This window comes from Chiroxiphia lanceolata, chromosome 3, assembly GCF_009829145.1.
Source record: "Chiroxiphia lanceolata isolate bChiLan1 chromosome 3, bChiLan1.pri, whole genome shotgun sequence".
In the NCBI taxonomy this organism is placed as follows: domain Eukaryota; kingdom Metazoa; phylum Chordata; class Aves; order Passeriformes; family Pipridae; genus Chiroxiphia; species Chiroxiphia lanceolata.
In genome coordinates this window covers 69,572,075-69,590,550 of record NC_045639.1, presented here as the reverse complement: position 1 = coordinate 69,590,550, position 18,476 = coordinate 69,572,075, and the positions used below count along the sequence as shown (strand labels likewise).

Below are 18,476 nucleotides of genomic sequence, written 5' to 3'. Positions count from 1 at the left end.
TAAGTATGCATGACTACAGCAGTACACTTTTTTTTTAGAAAAATTGTAATGGTTTCACTTCTGTTGAGTATAAGCATCCTGAAGTAATCATTCACAATACTGATATTTTTACTTAAATTACAATAGTGAGGAGTCTATTTACAGTGTTTCAGCTATATTAAAGTTTTGATATTTCTGTGACTGTCATTTGTGGAAAGAGCTGGGAACAACTTCTCAAAAAATTTTGGTGCATGAGAAATGACCTTACAGAGTCACTGCAGGATAGTTGATTACAAATGCATTTTCAAAGCTTGCAAAATGGGTAGTGCAATTTCTTTACTTGTCATGAATTATGTATTTGTTTTATCTCGGTATGTAACCTCTGATGGTGGTAATCCGTGTATGTATTTTAAAGCAAATACAGGCAGATAATTTAATTCACTACAAATGCAAGGAAGCTTGTCTGTCCCTAATATTTGTGAATTTGATGCAATGTGTTTTTATATCTTTTCCTTGGTCATGTTTAGGTGGCCTCATTCTTCTTCATTGGCTTGATGTCTATGATGATTCCACTGTGCCATGTCTTTGGAGCTCTCATAGCTGTATGTCTCTTCATGGGCCTATTTGATGGATGCTTCATTTGCATTATGGCTCCTATTGCCTTTGAGCTTGTTGGGGCTCAGGATGTCTCCCAGGCTATAGGATTTCTACTAGGACTCATGTCAGTCCCTATGACAGTTGGACCACCCATTGCAGGTGAGTACAGACATGTTCTGTAGCTGTAAATATGTTTCTATGTTTGCATGACTTTTTGGCCATGTTTTCCATTCCTACATCATATGCAGTGCACTGACATTGTAGGTTTTCTTGGTACGTTCTTGAGAAGATGTGGTGAATTTAACTGCTGTGCATTGATTTTTAGTTTACTGCACTCTTCAAAGTTTGATCGATCTTTTTCATTAAGTATGCAGATGTAAAACATTTCTCAAAAGAAAGGTAAGTTTCCAGTTGGATTTAGGACCTGACGTTTTCCATGCTATTGAAGTGACAGCCTGTGGGTCGCCTGTGTTAGAGTAGGACTCCAGATTAGAATCCAAAAATTAACTGGATTCCAAAATTAGATTTATTCATTCTTTGATGGGAGACTGTTTGACGAAGTAAAGGTTTTGAAGCTGAATACTAGAAGTTCTTTGGGAGGTATAAATAGCTAAAGCTGTGTTCCTTACCGCTGATGATTTTCAGTGCTAATTTACTCTGAGATCTGGTGAGTGCTACTGAAAGGTTCTCGGTAAGTTGTAACTGAACTATGCAGCATTATAGAGGACAACATTTTAAAGCTAGAACACCATAGACTAGGTACTTCCTGATCTGGATATACTGTCACAGCTATTAATACTTAAATAGAATTTGACTAATGGGAGGAATTTGGAGAGAGCAATTAGAGGGAATTATTGGCAAACACGCTTTTTAATAAGAGGCTACTGAATGCAATATATGCAGTATATCGAGAATAAGAGGAAGAGGCACATTTAATAGAGGCAACTATAACTAAAAGAGGGAGAATTTCTCCAAGTCATGGCAAGATATAAGTGCTGGAGAAACTCAAATGAGCAACTTTCAAATATGAAAAATTGTACTTGTTTTTGATGGGTGATAGTTAAGCAGTTGAGGGGAGATATACTGAGCTCTTCATTACTACTTTCAAATCAACTCTGGAATACCTTTCTACCTATATGTACGTGTATATTTGGCCATCAGGTTGTCAGTGGTTATAATCTGTGCCAGCTCTCAGGTTTCTGAATCCAAGACCTGTTTGTAGATTCCTGAGGCCCCATTATTTATGAGCAGTTATTTCCTGTCTTTCCAGGTTTGCTGCGTGATAAGCTGGGCACCTATGATGTAGCATTTTACCTGGCTGGAGTCCCTCCCCTCATTGGTGGAGCTATTTTATGTTGCATCCCCTGGGTCCATGAACGGCAGAAGTTAAAAGAAAGAGCAAAACCTGTTGATGGAGAAACTACTGAGAAAATGCTGGAAAATGAAAGCACTTTGGTGTCAAACACAACAGAAAAGCCAGTCAGAGAACTGGAATCTGGCATTTGATGCTTTCTTTTCCCTATACCATCCTGACCTCTACTGAAGTTTGATTTCTGCTTTTTGGCTGAAGATATTATACTACACTGAAGAAGTCTTGAACTGTTGCTCAAATTGCAAAACTGTTATAAGAATCTTTTATACCATTGAACTTTCTTGATGAGTTGTTGAATTTGATCTCAAGACACATTTTCAAGGTATTTGAAGTTTTGTAGCTTTAGTGTGTATGTGTGTAGTGATTCTGTGTGTGAAGAGAATATTTTTCTAATCCATCAGAACCGATTTCTGGAAATGTGAGAGCTGTTTTTGGTTCACTGACCCAGGATTCTTCAATCACGTCTATGGCCCATCCAATGCAGGCAACACCCATGGGTGTTTATACTGGATAATGTAGTAGCTCTTATGACTGATTTGTTTTTTGAAGTTTCTCATGCTGTTTACAGTCTTTTTATAATTCTGTATCATGAACATGAACATGCATATTTTTGATTCTCTAAACTCTTGATGAAATGATTTTTCATTAGAAAACTAAATTATTAAACATGTTTTTTATTTTCTCTAAATACCCCAGCCTGTTTAGTTTGCCAAAACACTCACTTGTGTTTGCATTCACCTTTCACAGTAGCCCAAACAAAGAATGTTCAGGATGAAATTCTTGGGCTCAAGTTTTGAATATGTATAAACTAAGCTCTGAGTGTGAACATGTTCAGAAGTAAAGCTGCTGAATTACAGACTTTTTTTATTTACTGAAGGCAATACTATTAAGATGCATGTGTATAATTTTTTTTTCAGCAAAACCTCAGAGTAGTTGATAGTTTTGAAACTGTAATGACTAATTCTTTGGAGCAGTATTGTGAATTAGACTGAATTTCAAATTATTCTGTTGTACTTGTTAGGGTTTTTTTTTTTATTCTTAAAAACAAGACAGCTTTAAAAGATACATTCTAAGTGCAATACCAAGTTGTTTTTAATGTGGAAATATACATGAACTATTAAAACAAAGTTCATCAATTAAGGATTTTTGCACTAAGTGAACATGCAGATTGATTACAGGTCTATATAGCTGTGTTCAATTACCTGTAGGATATAGCTCCATATTTTATTCAAATATAAAGAAATGTCTTTGCATGTCCTATTTCTTGCTTAACATCCTAAACATATGGTTCCATTGCCTATGTATTCTTAAGTATTACACACTGTTTGTCAAGCAGGTGTTTCTGAAAACCTCTTTTTCTGAAAAATATTTAAAAGCATAATACTTTGAGATGAAAACACTGCTTTTCAGTTTATCATAAAACACTTCTAAGTGCAGTGCTTATTTGTGGATATGGATCAGCAGTCACTGAAATAGTTAATCATTCTTTTTTTCAGGTCCATTCAATACCAATAATTTTTCTTTCCTTGTTTAGAACTGTCATAGTGAAGAGTAAACGAAATGTGATCTGGACAAAGTGTATATTTAAGTGCATTTTCTTAATTAGTAACAGTACTTGTTCTTTACACAAACCATGGAGGCATACTGTTTTTTTGAATTATAGCCTTTATTGTCTTTTCTGTTTTCATTATTTTTCCTTCTCCAGTGTTTTTGTAGTAAACCGCTCAGAAAACCCACATACGTTTGTGATACAAACGGGCAATACTATTGCATTGAATGTTTACGTCTAGCAATTGATGGAAGTTCTTTAAATATAATATACAGGGCATCCTAATTATTGTAGATGAAACCTCAGACCCTTTTTCTATTGCAGACTTTACATGAGTGAGCTCTGAATAATTGAATCTTAAAATATTAGAGGTGTATAGGGAAGGATTTGGAGGTGGGGAAAAAAACTCTAAACCAATCTGGAAAACAGAGGTCCCTTCAGGTTCACTGGGACTTGTGCTTTGGCACATCATAAGTGCTTCTAAAGTTTTCATTAAAAGATGCATAGTATTGTTAATTAAAATTACTATGAAATGCTGCCTTCATTACAAAAGTGATGCTAACAGTTGATGTTGCTCGTCTGGAGTGTTTCTATAGAACGTGTTATTCAGTATTATTTTCCAGTTGGGCAACGCAAAAGGTGTTGTTGAGTAAGTGTGGTAAAAGCCTCTTATTTCCTAATGTTTTGTTGTGAAAAATTAATGTTCATCACAGATCTTGCATTTCATGTGTTTTAGTGTTGAGTTTTAAACCAAAAACAAGGCTGCTCTTTATCACTGGTGCAATTTGAAATGATTGTGACCAGATATCTTGATGTAATTGTGACGTGGTCCCAACTTGCTGCTCTGTATCTCTATAAATTATCTAGCAGAGTATATAAAGTAATTGTTGTTAGGTTTTAGAAATGACACAGAAATGGTATAACAATAATATGGATTAATTATTGGCATGCCCTTTAAAAATAAAAATCCAAACTCTCACATTTGAGTAACGAAAAGCATTATATTGCTCACAAATATAAAGGACAGCATTTATTAAAAAAACCCCAAAACCAAAAAACTCCAACAAACAAATGACTCCAGGAGGAGGTACAATGAGTGAATAACTGTTTAGGAGTCATTACTATGTCAAAACCAGCTAGTGAGTGGGGTATTAAATGAGAGGGAAGCAGAGTTAAGGATAAGGAAGCTATGCTGGTGTGGTGAGGTGATGTTGGAATAATGAACCTATTTCTAATGCCAGTGCTTGTTTTGCAAAAACGCTAAAATTGGAAAGGCTTCTCAGAGAAGATAAAGTAAATTAATGCAGAAGAATTCTGTTAGCATCTTTGCTGTTAGCTTGTATCTATGGGGGAAATGTCCAATAGAAAATACTCTTTTTTTGGACAAAAACATAAGGAGTTTGTGTCCTAAAGCTAGATAAGACATAGTTAAAAGTGAAAAAAAAATTCAGATTTTTAGTGGTGAGGCCAACCAATCATTGAGAAACTTACTGAGAAATATACTGAATTCTGTATGCCCTGAGGTTTTAAAAATGAGCTTAGCTGTCTCCCCTTAAAAAACCCAAACAAATCCCAACCCAAACCAACACAGAAAACCCCCAAACAAATAGCTCTTTATTACATTAATGAAAATGATTAAATATTGTTGAAATGGTTGCACTTCTGAAAACTAGGAGAGAAAAGGACTGAATACTCAATTTTATTCTAACTGAATAAATGTAAATAAATTTTTGTAGCAATTTATTTTCAGGTGTGAAAACCTGTTCATGGGAAGCCTGCTGAACTTATATTTTGATGACCCAATTCATTCCAGACTTAATCTTGTTGGCTGGTAGATTCTAAAATTAAAATATTAACTTAATTCAAGAAGGCTCTTAAATTATTCTGATGTGTCCCTCTCTTGAGAACGGTTCATAAGAGTACTTTCCATAGACATTGCTCTCTCATCCTATAAACAGAGTAATCATTTCTTTTCCATTGAATGTTCTCAGGGTAAACTTCAGAAGAAATTCGGTCAAGAGAGGTTCACTTAAAATGGTGATGTGAAATTTCCAGTCCTACTTAATGCTATAATTAATACACCAGAAATTAGTCTTGAAACCAAGACTATTTTTGAGCAAGGTTTGATTGTCTTCATGTCTGGCTGACACATCTTTTCAGTATGTATGAGATCCTTGTAAATCTTAATATAGCTGTTCAGCAAAGAGTCAAATAATGAAAACCCTTCGGGTTATTATTACATCTATGCTATACAATAATATTAAATGATTAATTAATAAAGTAAGTATTGTTGGATTTGCTTTGGCTACAGTAGAAGACCCATACAAGTCTCAAACCAAGACTTCAAATGATAACATAATTAGAATTGCTTTCATCCAGATCTTCTTCTGTTCAGCGTTAACATTTCAATTATTTTTCTAAATTTATTTTCAGTGACCATTTATTGCCCCTGAAAATTGTTCCCTCACCTCAAAGATGCATTAGGCGTTCTGTGGCCATTCCTCAGGGTATATTTGGTATCAGAGGTAGACAATGGACATTTTTCTCCTTTGGTCCTTCATGTTCAATGTCTGGGCATATACATTCCCCCCTTCCCTTCAGAGACACTGGATTGTCAAACTGATGCACACCATATTGGATATGGATAGTACTTTTCAGCCTTCCTTGCATTAAATCTTTGAGTAGCCATAGCCTGGCAGACCAGCCAAGTTTTGGTGAAGTGAGAGGGGTGAGATTGGATCACCTCCCAGGAGCACTGAAGGCAGCTCTTGCATATGCCAGGTGAATGCTTTGATCACAGGCTTGTGATGTAAAAAAAAAGGACACTGCCATTGTAAAGAAAAAATGCCCTGCTCGATTCTTTGCATCAGGTAGTACAGGCCAAAGGGACGGGAGATGCTTCCTTGCAGCTCCAAAGGGAGTATGTCAGGATGGGAATCAGTGCTACTATTCTTACTATCATTTGTGTAGTTTAGCTTAAGCAGCCAGGCTCTCCCTGTGCTGGCATGGAGCAGCTCCCTGCCTCGGGAGCTCACACAGAGTGGCTCAGCTGTGCCCTCTGAGCAGGGAGCAGAGGTGGTGCCTTGTCTGGGGCCTGGATTGCCCTTTGGAGAGCTGGAAGTGTTACAGAAGCTGGCATCTGAAAGCTTGTGTCAGAAATGACCCTCTGCTATTAAGAGTGTCTGTGTATGTATGTATCAATACAATGTATTTTGACCAGGGCATACACAAACTTTCTGCATTTAACTAGAGGAGGTGTAGCACTGGAATGTGAGAGATGGCTGAGGAAAAAGTAATTATTTTCATTGTGTGTCTCACTGTTGACAAGCACAGCACCCTTACAGTTCCAGCCAGCCAGTGAGTTTCCAGCCATGTAAACTTTGGCATATGTTCGGTATGCCCTTTAGAATATATATATTTTGTCAACAATTGTAATATTTTGGAACTGCATATGCTAAGATTAGAGTGATTTTATACCAAAATGTTTGCTAATATTGATAACACTGACATGTTTAAGTGTCTTTATAGACATCTTATTTTGTGTGTTGTTTTTGATATTAAAGGATATATGTTTTGCTAGCCTTAACTACATTCTTTCAAGTTCTGCTTTGTTAAGAGGGTAAGAAATGAATGTCTAATGTTTTTCATGGTGCTAAAATAACTGTGATCAGCCTCAAATTATTCAGAATAAAGATGGTAGTTCTTAAGTGCCCCCTTTGTTACTGCATGCATAATTTTTAGTCTTATTCTCCTGTAAAACTTGTAATTTTTAGAAGTAATTTTATGTTATATTATGATAATTATTGAATATAGTGTGCAGACTTCTGTCTGAAAGATCTTACCACTGCGGTCTGAGTGAAATGTCCCCATTTGATCCTAAATTAATATATGGTGCTACCCATATAATTCTAGTTGTACTGACAATCCACTTTAAGATTAATTATTTATAAACCTTTACTTCTTTCTAAAAAAATTATCTTCTCTTTCCATTCTGGGGTTTAATATCAAACTTACAGAAAGAGATACATTCACAAAAGGCAAAAGTAGAATTGAGGGGGGGAGAGAAATGGGTAGAATAAGCTTGAATGGTGTTTTAAAAGAATTCCAATTTTTAATTTTTTTTTCCTCATTTTTGCTTCATGAACTGCCAGTGTAATTCAGTAGGACCTTTGATCATTTACTGGCCTGTACCAATTTCATTGAGATTTACCTTGGCGGCATGAAGCATGGAGTGTTTCCTCATTGACAACTTAGGTAAATCTCAGGAGTTCATTCACCTTTTCTTTGTAGTAGGGTCAAATATTTAATTTTCTTTAATAAACGTATCTGATGATGTGGAGGAAATATCCCCTTTTCACCTGGGGTTATTCTCTAAGCTGCTTGTAGTTCAAATTTAAATTTCAAAAAGGTGCCCAAAACCTTTGTAAGAGCCTGGGTGCTGTTTCCATTTGTACACTCTTGAGGTACAAAGCTTCTTTGTAAGTGTTTAAAACAACAGTGAGGACAAGCCTAGGGAATACATTTCAAATACTGCTGTATCTTTTCTGGGAAGCTGTTTTTATAAAAAGGCAAAATACTAAAACTTAAAAATGCAGTTTGACTTGTATATGACTTTCAGAAAATAAATGCTGATGTTTTATACTTGAAATTGTTTTATCTGGAATTGTCTCCGCTGCTGGACCTATGAACAGAAGCTCAGCAGTGTTCTGCAGATAGCTCAAAGTTCAGACTGCGCTCTTGCAAAAGTATTGACACGGCTGTGAACTATCCAGGTTTAAATGTTATCTCTCATTGTTACTTGTAGCAGCTAAATTTTTTTAATGCATAAATTCCCCCAGGCTACCCGGAACAGGAGTGTACTTGCAACATGCTTGCCAGTGCCAGGAGAAACAGGAATTGGTTGCTACATTCTCCATGCACTGTTATATTCCAGTATATATTGTTATGAACAACTTGCAAAACAAAACAAGCCAGCTTGGAATTATCTTTGAGTTGTTTGTGAAGTTTAAATATACCAAGTAGGCTGAAGATTAGAGCCTTTCTTACAAAGAATAGCACCTCTGTTCCAGATAATGAGAATGAAACAAAACATGTTGCACAGCCTGTGAGCTGCTCCAGGTGAGTGGTAGGAATTTATAGAGTTTTATAATACTTTTATGATACAACTAGGAATGTTTTAATACTTGTTCTGAGGAGACCCAGCAGCTCTTTGCGTCTTGAGAAGGTTTATCAACATAACGTGACAGTCACTGTAGGAGATAAAGACCTTTTATGCTCAGTTGTCTGAAAGGTTGAGTTCTGTGATAACACAGATTAAATAAATAAGTGCTGGTTTATAGGGGCTTATTTAACTAATGAGCTCCTCCCTAGCGTGATAGCGGTGTGGTATAAGACAGCAGCTGAGTGCAGGGTGCAAAGTGGAGTGTGAACTGTCCTGAGAATGCCGGTCGAGGAGGCAGAGCAGTGTTCCGAGGAGAAGGCAGAGGAGTGTTCCGAGGAGAAGGCAGCGGCGATGGCAGAGGCGCCTCCATCCCCTTCCCCTGCCGAGTCCGGCGCTCCGGCAGCTCCTCCCGACGCCGTGCGCGGGGCGGGGCCGCGGCCGCGCTCCCCGGGCCCGGAGCAGCCCTCGGAGCCGGCGCAGGGAGCCATGGCCCCTGCGGAGCGGGAGAGGTACGTCCGGTTCTCGGGCCCGGGGGAGCCGGCGGAGGAAGAGGAGGCGGCAGGGCCGGCGGACGGCGGGCGCTGCGGCGGGGCCGGAGCCGCCCTGCGCTGGTGCATCACCGGGGCGCTGTGCGCGGCGTTCCTGGGGTTGGTGAGTGAGTCCGTCCACGGGAATGGGGAGAGCGGGGGGCAGTGCGGCCCCTTCCCGGCCCGGCCGGGGGAAGGGTCGGGCGAGGTGACCCCGCATCTGCCCTGCAGGGGATGAGCATCGCGGTGCTGGGTCCCACCTTCCCTAACCTGGCCGCCAACGTCGGCAAGAACGTCAGCGACATCTACTACATCTTCGTGGGCCGGTCCCTAGGATACCTGGGCGGGTCTGTGATCGGCGGGGTGCTCTTCGACTGCATGAACGCCAGTCTCCTGCTTGGTGAGTGCTGCCCCGTCGGCCCCAAGGCCACCAGGAAAATCGGCCCGTCCCAGACTGTTCAGGGCAACTTGGCCTTCTCCTCAGCGTGCGCAGCCCGAGGGGGAGAGGTGTCGCCTTTACGTGGCGGTGCCGAGTCGAGGGAAGGGGCGCCAGTGGCACATGGTGCTGCAGCTCCCCGTAAATCCCCGTGGCACTTGGTGCTGCTCCCCGTAAATCCCGGCAGTTACGCTGCTGCTCGCTGTCGCCATATTCCAACCCTGTTGGATTCCTGACGCTACGTGTGCTCGGGCATTACAGCGTCACTGCCAACAGGCTGGGCCCGCTGGGCACATCAGCAGTGGGAGCTGGAATTGAACTGACAAGATCTGTTTGGGCTGAGAAAAAATGGTTGGACTTTTCTTAGTTTGTATTAATGTGCCTAGCGTAGATCCTGTTGGAACATACAGTGCCACTCCACTAAACACACAAGCAAAACAGGAAGCTGTGTTTTGGCTGTCATGCACACAGCAGAAACCCCCAGCAGTCATGCTGAGGCACGTTTCTGTGGGGAGAGTTTTGTAAAAACCCTTCCCTTACTTAACACTCATCAGACATGATCATCTTCATGTGGACAGAAGTCTGGACATTTTGACTGGAGTGCCTTAGCCAAATTAGAACTTATTTTAAATGGAAAACATTAAATACTGTCTGTGATGGTGGAAACATTCAAACTGTAGGAACTGCAGCTGATGATCTTAACAGTTTTGTGGACATGCGGAAACTTGCCTTGGACTGGCCTTGTCCTGGCAGACCAGGGCTGCTCAGCCGTCAGGGTGCCAAGAGCCACAGTCAGCACTCAGAAATGAGGGGCTCCTTTTAGAGTTGTGTTAGTGTCACATTCCAGTAGAGATTCTCAGAGCACACCTAAAACAGTGGAAGCTCTACCTTTTTTTCTTTCAAGTCCAGTAGTGTCAGTGTGTGCCTTGATGCTGTAAATTAGGGATTAAATCATATACCAGGGCTCACTCTTTTCTTCTTTATTCAGGGAAATTCAAAGAGAGTTGTGCTTTTCTTGAGGGCTGTGTTGTAATCACAGGGTCAGTTCAGAGAATATGAAAAGATCCCTTTTTCCATTGCTAAATGTTTGAACAAAGTCTCTTCATATCCCTGTGTGCCTGTCTCCTACAAGGAGCAGTCATATCATATAATGTCATTCTCCCCTCTCGTCTTCATTTTCATGGATCAGTTCTTATTTGCTTTTGTTCTACGATGCCTGTATTCAGTCTTCTCCCTGTCCTTTTCCTGTCTTCTCCAGAACACGTGCAAAGTGGGTTTCCTTTAGCCTCCTCCTTGTGCATCTGACAAGGTCAAAGTTGTCTGTGTCTCGCATTTAAGACTTTATCTTCCATAATGGAATCAGTACACCTGTGGAAGTGCATGTTAACTTGAAATAGTTTAGTATTTACTTGTTTTTCTGAGGTATCATGCAGGATAGCTTTCCATCAACAATGCTTGGAAAATGATTGATCTAATCCTTTCCAATCTGGTAGTGCTATGGCAAGACCACAATTAGAACTACCGACCCTCCTCTCAATTTTTGTGATATGAGGGCTGCCTGTAAGAGATTTTAGCTTGTGTAGTTTACCTTTCAACTGCTGGAACCCTGCTACTGTACTGAGAAAAAATTGAAGACATAATCTATCTTTGTCAGGGTTGCTTTTAAGTGCCAATCTTCAGGTGTGAAGCTGAAATGGGCAAATGAGCACCTGCTGAGAAGTTAGTTTTCAGCTATGAGTGGGGCACCTGAGAAGCTGTACTTGATACACCCCATCTCTAGCATTTTCTTCATGCAGCTCAGCATGCGTGCCTTCAAAAATGTTTGGAGGCATATATTCCAAGTATCTTGATAGGACTTCAGGGTTCTGGGTATTTATTTTTTCCACTGTTTTTGTTTTTGTTTGGAATTAACCTAAGTTCTTAATTGTATCAGTCCTCATCAATCTTTTTCATATCTGCCGCATCTATGATCAGACATTGATTTGAAAAATAAGAGAGACATCTGAAATGATACAAGCCTTCTAAAAACATAATACTGTATATTCAAGATATTAATTGCAGATTATTTTATTATGCAGGTAATTACAAGCATAGAACTTAACTGCTGAATTTCCTCCCAAATGGTAATAAAAATAATTTTCATCTGCTAAAAAATATTTTTTTGGAAAGGCATGTTCTAAGTCTAGTCAGTAATGGCAAAACTAACATGGTTAGTGAATTGCTGCTAAATTTATGTCGAGAAATTTTGTAGCCCTGTCTCTTAAAACTCCAGAAATCCCTTGGAATATATTCCTCATATGGGAACAGAATATAAATGAAAGTCAGCATATACAGAGGTCTCTTGGTGGCCAAGGTGCAATTACTTTAAAGGACTTTAAGAGTTTAGTGATTTGTGTTCTTTTAAAATGGAGCCAAATAAAATGCTGTGCAGTTCTCAGAGGGCAAACTTGATACTGGTTTCGTGGTGAAGTAACATTTCTAGATCAGAAGTTTGCAGAAGACTTCTTAGTGTCCTAGCAGCAGCTGCTACTCCCTTAGCTTTAGCAGGTTTGTCACACAGTGTTTATATCCTGATAAAGTTCTTTTTTTTCCAAACGAAAAATGATCTGTTGAACCTTCTATCTGTTACTGCTCAAACCACGGATTGAGGTATTTAGGTTGCATCACTTATTAGGATTATCTGTAACTTTGATAACTATGAACGTATTTGTTTTTCTTGGTCTTCTGTGTAGTTTAAATGGAAACCGCAGTACGTGAAGGTTTTGGTTTGTTTTTTAACCTTTCCAGCATTATCCATGGTTGCAACAACGGTTGGTCTTTATGGGATACCCTGGTGTAAGGACTCCCTGCTGTTAACTGCCTTGATGTCAGTTATTGGAGGCTCCATGGGAATTCTGGACACAGGTAAGGTTCCTTCACCAAAATAATTGGAAACTTCAGGCATACCAAAATGATTGATGTTTTTTCTTGTGACACATCTTGAATTAAAAGAGGGGAGCTGTTTTACCTGGCTGGGATTCTTGGATTAATCTGGTCCTGAGGCTTCCAGTGTTTGTGTGTCTGTGACAGGCCTTCCTTTAAGGGGCTTGGGGTGTGGGGTGACCAGTGTGCATTTCAGTGGAACATTACAGGTGTAAAGGAAGTGTCCTGTGCTCTTTAAGCAGTGTTTTCTTTAAATTACAGGAGCCGGTCAGGATACGGTTCAGTAACATTAGCTGGAGCTGAGTTAATCCTGAGCAAGCTCTTGTGTTTGAGAGAGAGATTCTCACAGCTGTTGTGTTGGAATGTTTCCCACCTAAAGCCGGCTAGGCAGAAGTTGGGAATTCACAGCAGGCATTTACTGCCATAGCTCACAGCACCACGGCACCTATCTCCCTGAATCGAGGAATATTTTCCACCCTTGACCAGCTTAGTTTAGGTGGCTGGGAATACAAATTTGCTCTGTCCCCCAAATTGTAAGTCTGTGGCATGTGCATCCTGCAAATGGCCTGGAAAGAAAACCAAAAAACAATGATGCTTTTGCTGGAAAACTGTTCAAAACCAGTTTTTTAATAGGCTCCTTATTGGAGGGAGATGATCTCAGAGATCTTTTCCAGCCTAAATGATTCTACAATTCTAAGATGTACCAGTGAAGTTGCAGAGCAAATATCTAGAGGTGTGGTTGGAAAGGTCAGTCATACTGAAGGTACAAAAAATAAACTCCCACAGAAATAAGTTCATAAGTTCATTGGGCACAGCTTAGAAGGGATGAGTTAGGGATGGCTGGCTTTAGCAGGCAGTTTTCATCAGGAGGCAAGGACATGGCAAGAGACCTGAGCACACTTAGAGATGTCTGGGAAATGCCGTCATACTTGCATGTGGAGATTAGAAAATGACTACAAATACATCAGCAGTGGACTGTTCTGGCATTGCTGTAGAACGTGGTGGTGCAGCTGCAACAAGTGGCCGCTCACCAGGGACCTCTCCAGTGATGTCCCAGCAGTGTGCTGGGAGCCTGGGGATGCTTACTAGCCAGCAAGGTACTTTGGGATCCAGTTGACCAGCTTCAGGGAAGCCTTTATTTCTGGGAAAGAAAGAGCTGGCTCATGTATTAACCTAACTGTCCAAACAGCTCTGGAAGCATCCCAGCCAGGGCCTGGTTGTTGTGGCTCGCCTGGTTGGCCACACAGAGGAATGATGGCTGCACATGTGAACCATCTGCCATAATTCTGTGGGGTTTGAGGGAGCTCTGGTAAGATTTAAAAGAGCATGATACAGGGATCCAATAGTGAAAAGATGGTTTTGTGTGGCAGAGGCCATGATAAATAACCCAAGTGCCAAGGTGCATTTGCTGTCTCTGGTAGGATCATTATACACAGCACTTGGTTGAAAAATTCTTCAGATGGGAAAATCTTATTGGATAATGGTAAAAATACCTTCAGTGGGTGGATGTACTGCTTGGAAGTCAGATCTGAGGGGCAGGGAGACCTCTCAGCCTGATCAGGAGTAGCAGAAGAAAGTAAGAGCAAGGCAGTAAAGCGTAACTGAATTAATATGGAAGAGTGTTCATGCTGAGTGATAAGGGCTGCTGTACTGCAGTACAGGAATTTGATTACTGTTCTTGTTTTCCTGCATTTGTCTGAGGGGCTACTTTAAAACATCTCTCTGGGATCGTGTTTTCTAGCATTGTTGATCTGAAGGTATTGTAGTTCGATCTTTGCAGCGGTATTGATGTGAACCTTTCTGCTTCTGGAAAGTCCTTTTAACGCAGTTGAGGTAGTTCCAGCCCATCAGAAGCAAGTGATTGATATTGTTTCCTGGGATGTTGTTTAATGGGACATCTGATTCTTAGTGTTGTGCATTGTTGCTTTTAATACTTAAAGAAATGAGCAGCAGTTAAATTTGTTCTTTTAAAAAAGGCTGAAAAATGCTGCATATTGTCAAGTAGGGTAATTAGATACACAGAATCAGTCGTTTAGATTGAAAAAGATCTTTAAGGTCATCAAATCCAACTGTTAAGCCAGCACTGCTGAGTCTACCACTAAACCATGTCCCTAATGCCATATCTACCTGTCTTTTAAATTCCTCCAGAGATGGTGACTCAACCACTTCCCTGGGCAGCTTGTTCCAATGCTTGACAACCCTTTCTGTGAAGAAATTTTTCCTAATATTCAACCTAAACCTCCCCTGGCACAATTGTGGCTGTCCACTGTTGCTGGATTAAGCCACTGCGTGGCTCTTAGTTTTGACTACTGTGAATACCCTCCTAAAGCTCAATTAATCACATGGATTTAAGGCAGAATTTCAGTTAACTACTGTTTTGCACATTGTATTTGCTAAATCTGGCATTGTTGCACATTGAATTAGTAATATAGGTTATGGTTTGTTTTGTAATTTTTTTTTTTGTCTTTAAAACAATATCTGGTCTCAGACTAAAACAACTGAATCCTCCTCTCTCCAATCTGCAGGTGGCAATGTACTGGCACTGAATACCTGGGGAGCAGAGGCTGGGCCACACATGCAGGCCTTACACTTCAGTTTTGCTGTCGGTGCATTTGTGGCTCCAATCCTGGCTAAAATGGCCTTGGGAGGTTCTGAATCTAAAGAACTTCCAGTGGTTGAAAAGACAAACCAATCTGTCCTGAAGTCTGTGCCAACAGCATCAGCTCCATCAGCTACACCAGCACTGCAAGACCATCTTGAGGAAGACTTTTTGTGGTCCTATGTTGTCATAGGGACCTATCTTCTCTTAGTTTCCCTCTTCCTTTTTGTTTTGTATTCAAAGGGCAGCTCAGCTCGAGACAAATCAAAGACTTCTCTGGAGAAGGACAAGCTTGCCAAATACCACTATGCTCTAATTGGTCTCCTGTTCACGTTCTTTCTTTTCTATGTGGGAGCAGAGGTCACTTATGGCTCTTATGTATTTACTTATGCAGTGGTCTTTGCTGAGATGAAAGAAAGTGAAGCAGCTGCTTTGAATTCTGTCTTCTGGGGTACGTTTGCTGCTTGCAGAGGACTGGCAATATTTGGTGCTGCTTTCTTGTACCCTGGCACCATGATCACACTCAGTCTTGCAGCATCTGCTGTCTCCTCTTCAGCCTTGGCCTTCTTTGCACATTACCGAGCCTCCCTGTGGGGGGGAACTGCCGTGTATGGAGCATCAATGGCTTCTGTCTTCCCCAGTGGCATTTCCTGGATAGAACAGTACACAGTCGTGGAAGGAAAATCGGCTTCTCTGTTTGTGGTCGGTGCTGCGCTGGGTGAGATGTGCATTCCTGCTGTGGTGGGGTATCTCCAAGGCAAGTTTCACCACGTTCCTGTGGTTATGTACGCTGCCTTCGTGTCTTCTGTAATGACAGTTGTACTCTTCCCAGTGATGTACAAATTGGCCACCTCTCCCCGTGAGAATGACTTGAAAGAAGTGAGTGACAACGAGACCCGGAAAGCTTTGTTGTCAAACTCAAGGCTTACTGAGGATGAAGAGGATGAGGATGATGATGAGGATGTGAGAGAGTGGAACGAAGCAGACTTTGAGGTAATAGAAATGAATGACAAGCTCAAAAACTCTCTGAGAGACACCTCCCAGAAGATACCAGGGGACTCTCCAGCCCAAGTCGCTCTCCAGCCCCCTCTGGACAATGTATCAGGTGATTCTCCAGTGGTTGCTGGTGGCTCCCCTGGGAGACAAAATGGGAATGTTGACTGGGAGAAGAGTGATTAAAGTCAAAGCTGACTTTCTTTTTTTAAAATGGAAATTCGACCTGCAGCGATGTGTCTCAGAGTGGGCAGGTCCTCAATGATGTGAATGGGGTACCACGATAAATGTGTAGGCTACGCCGAAACTGTTAAAATGTTAAGAGATGTTTTCTAAGTGTGAGGCATGTGTCCAAGTATGATATGCTGTGATAACTGGGAAAGAAGGGGACTGCTCAGACTACTCAGTTTTTTGGGATTGGTGAACAGTGCAGGTCCAAGGTGCTTTGTCACAAAATGTTTTCATGAGAGAGGAGAGAGAACTGTTATCCGTGATGCTGAACTTTCTTACCTTGTGTAAGAGGAATATTTTTATTGCATTTGAAAGTTGTGTGTGATCAGGAAATCAGTTAAAATTTCAGGTGATGCCCGGTGGCTGTAAATTGAATAACCTTTTGGCAAAATATATAGATTCCTGGTTCTACTACTAAGATGAGAAAAAACTGGAAATTATTTCTTGGGAGTGGAACCATGCCTTTGGGTCACTTCAAAGCAGTTTATGGGAAGAGGCACAAAATGGGTCATTGTTAATCTGCTCTAATGCACAACTCTGACTTATTGAACAGTGGTGACAAATCTAAATAATCTAAAATATTTGTGATTTTAATTACGGCACTACCACTGAAATCAACAAATATGTAGAAGATGATAAAATTATCATAGAATCATAGAATGGTTTGTATTGGAAGGGACCTTAAAGATCACTTAGTTCTAACCTGCCACTAGATCAGCTTGCTCAGAGCTCCATCTAGCCTGGCCTTGAACACTTCTCTGGGCAACCTGCTCCAGTGCCACAACACCCTCACAACAAAGAATTTTTTTCCTAAAATCTAATCTAAACCTACTTTCTTTTAGTTTGAATCCATTCTCCCTTGTCCTGTCACTACATGCCCTTGTAAAAAGTCCCTCTCTGTCTTTCTTGTTGGCTCCCTTCAGCTAAAAGAGATTACTTAATATTAATTTAACACATTACTTCATGAAGTAATGTGTTAAAATGAAAATTTTAGAAGGAGAGGGAATTATCAATGAGACAAACCTTTCCGGTTGTACTGTATGACTACTTGCCCCTGGCCAGTTGGACTGGTGCCATTTGGGTTTCTGTGGGGGATGATATTAGCAGAGAAGCTGTGGCTTATATGTGTAGGTTCATTGCTGCTAAGCAGGAAGCCCTGGGCAGGAGCAGTCACACCAGTGAGCCCTTGTAAGAGGGGGGGGGTGGGGAAAAAGGAATATTAGCCAATGGCAAAACCTGCCTCTCAACAAATTTGGAGTTTCAAGTTGATAGATGCCAAGATTACTGTTAAGTGTTGTATTTTTTAAGGATGTGTGATCAAAATGTGCTCATGTTTGGTTTTTTTAAACTATGCACTTTTACTAGTATTTTTCTTGCTAAGGGGTTTCATTTACTAACAAAAGAGCTCTAGGTGTAACAGAGGTGCCCAGGTGGCCAAGAAGACCAATGACATCCTGGGCTGGATCAGGAACAGTGTGGCCAGCAGGACCAGGGAAGTGATTCTTCCCCTGTACTCAGTGCTGGTGAGACCACACCTGGAGTCCTGTGTCCAGTTCTGGGCCCCTCAGTTCAGGAAGGATATTGAGGTGCTGGAGCAGGTCCAGAAAAGAGCAGTGAGGCTGGGGAAGGGACTCGGGCACAAGTCCTATGAGGAGAGGCTGAGGGAGTTGGGGTTGTTCAGCCTGGAGAAGAGGTGGCTCAGGGGAGACCTCATCACTCTCTACAGCTACCTGAAAGGAGGTTGTAGTGAGGTGGGTGTCGGTCTGTTCTCCCAGGCAACCAGCTGTAGGACAAGAAGGCACAATCTTAAGCTGTGCCAGGGGAGGTTTACATTGGATATTAGGAAGAAATTCTTTACAGAGAGGGTAATCAGACATTGGAATGGGCTGCCCAGGGAGGTGATGGATTCACTGTCCCTGGAGGTTTTTAAGATGAGACTGGATGTGGCACTTAGTGCCACGATCTAGTAACCACAGCGGTAGTGGATCCAGGGTTGGACTGGATGATCTCGCAGGTCTTTTCCAACTCGGCTGATTCTATGATTCCGTGATAGCACAGAACCTTAGATGTTCCCTGTATTTCAGGTCTGTTTTTGTTCCCTTTCTCGTCC

General features: G+C 41.0%; 2 protein-coding genes across 2 annotated transcripts in view; both read left to right on the top strand.

Annotated features, from left to right (window-relative positions):
• SLC16A10 (solute carrier family 16 member 10) overlaps positions 1–3,896 on the top strand; it is a 63,101-nt gene extending 59,205 nt beyond the window's left edge. The window contains exons 5-6 of the mRNA XM_032682587.1: positions 507–735; positions 1,847–3,896. Of these exons, the coding sequence (XP_032538478.1) occupies positions 507–735; positions 1,847–2,082 (465 nt within the window). The 3' untranslated portion in view covers positions 2,083–3,896. The remainder of the gene's footprint in view (positions 1–506; positions 736–1,846) is intronic.
• A 5,215-nt stretch (positions 3,897–9,111) lies between these two features.
• MFSD4B (major facilitator superfamily domain containing 4B) lies at positions 9,112–17,105 on the top strand. The gene is made up of 4 exons (XM_032684343.1): positions 9,112–9,309; positions 9,417–9,585; positions 12,409–12,525; positions 15,069–17,105. The coding sequence occupies exons 1-4, from the start codon at positions 9,145–9,147 to the stop codon at positions 16,319–16,321; spliced, it is 1,704 nt and encodes a 567-aa protein (XP_032540234.1). The 5' UTR covers positions 9,112–9,144; the 3' UTR covers positions 16,322–17,105.
• The last annotated feature ends 1,371 nt before the right edge of the window (positions 17,106–18,476 follow it).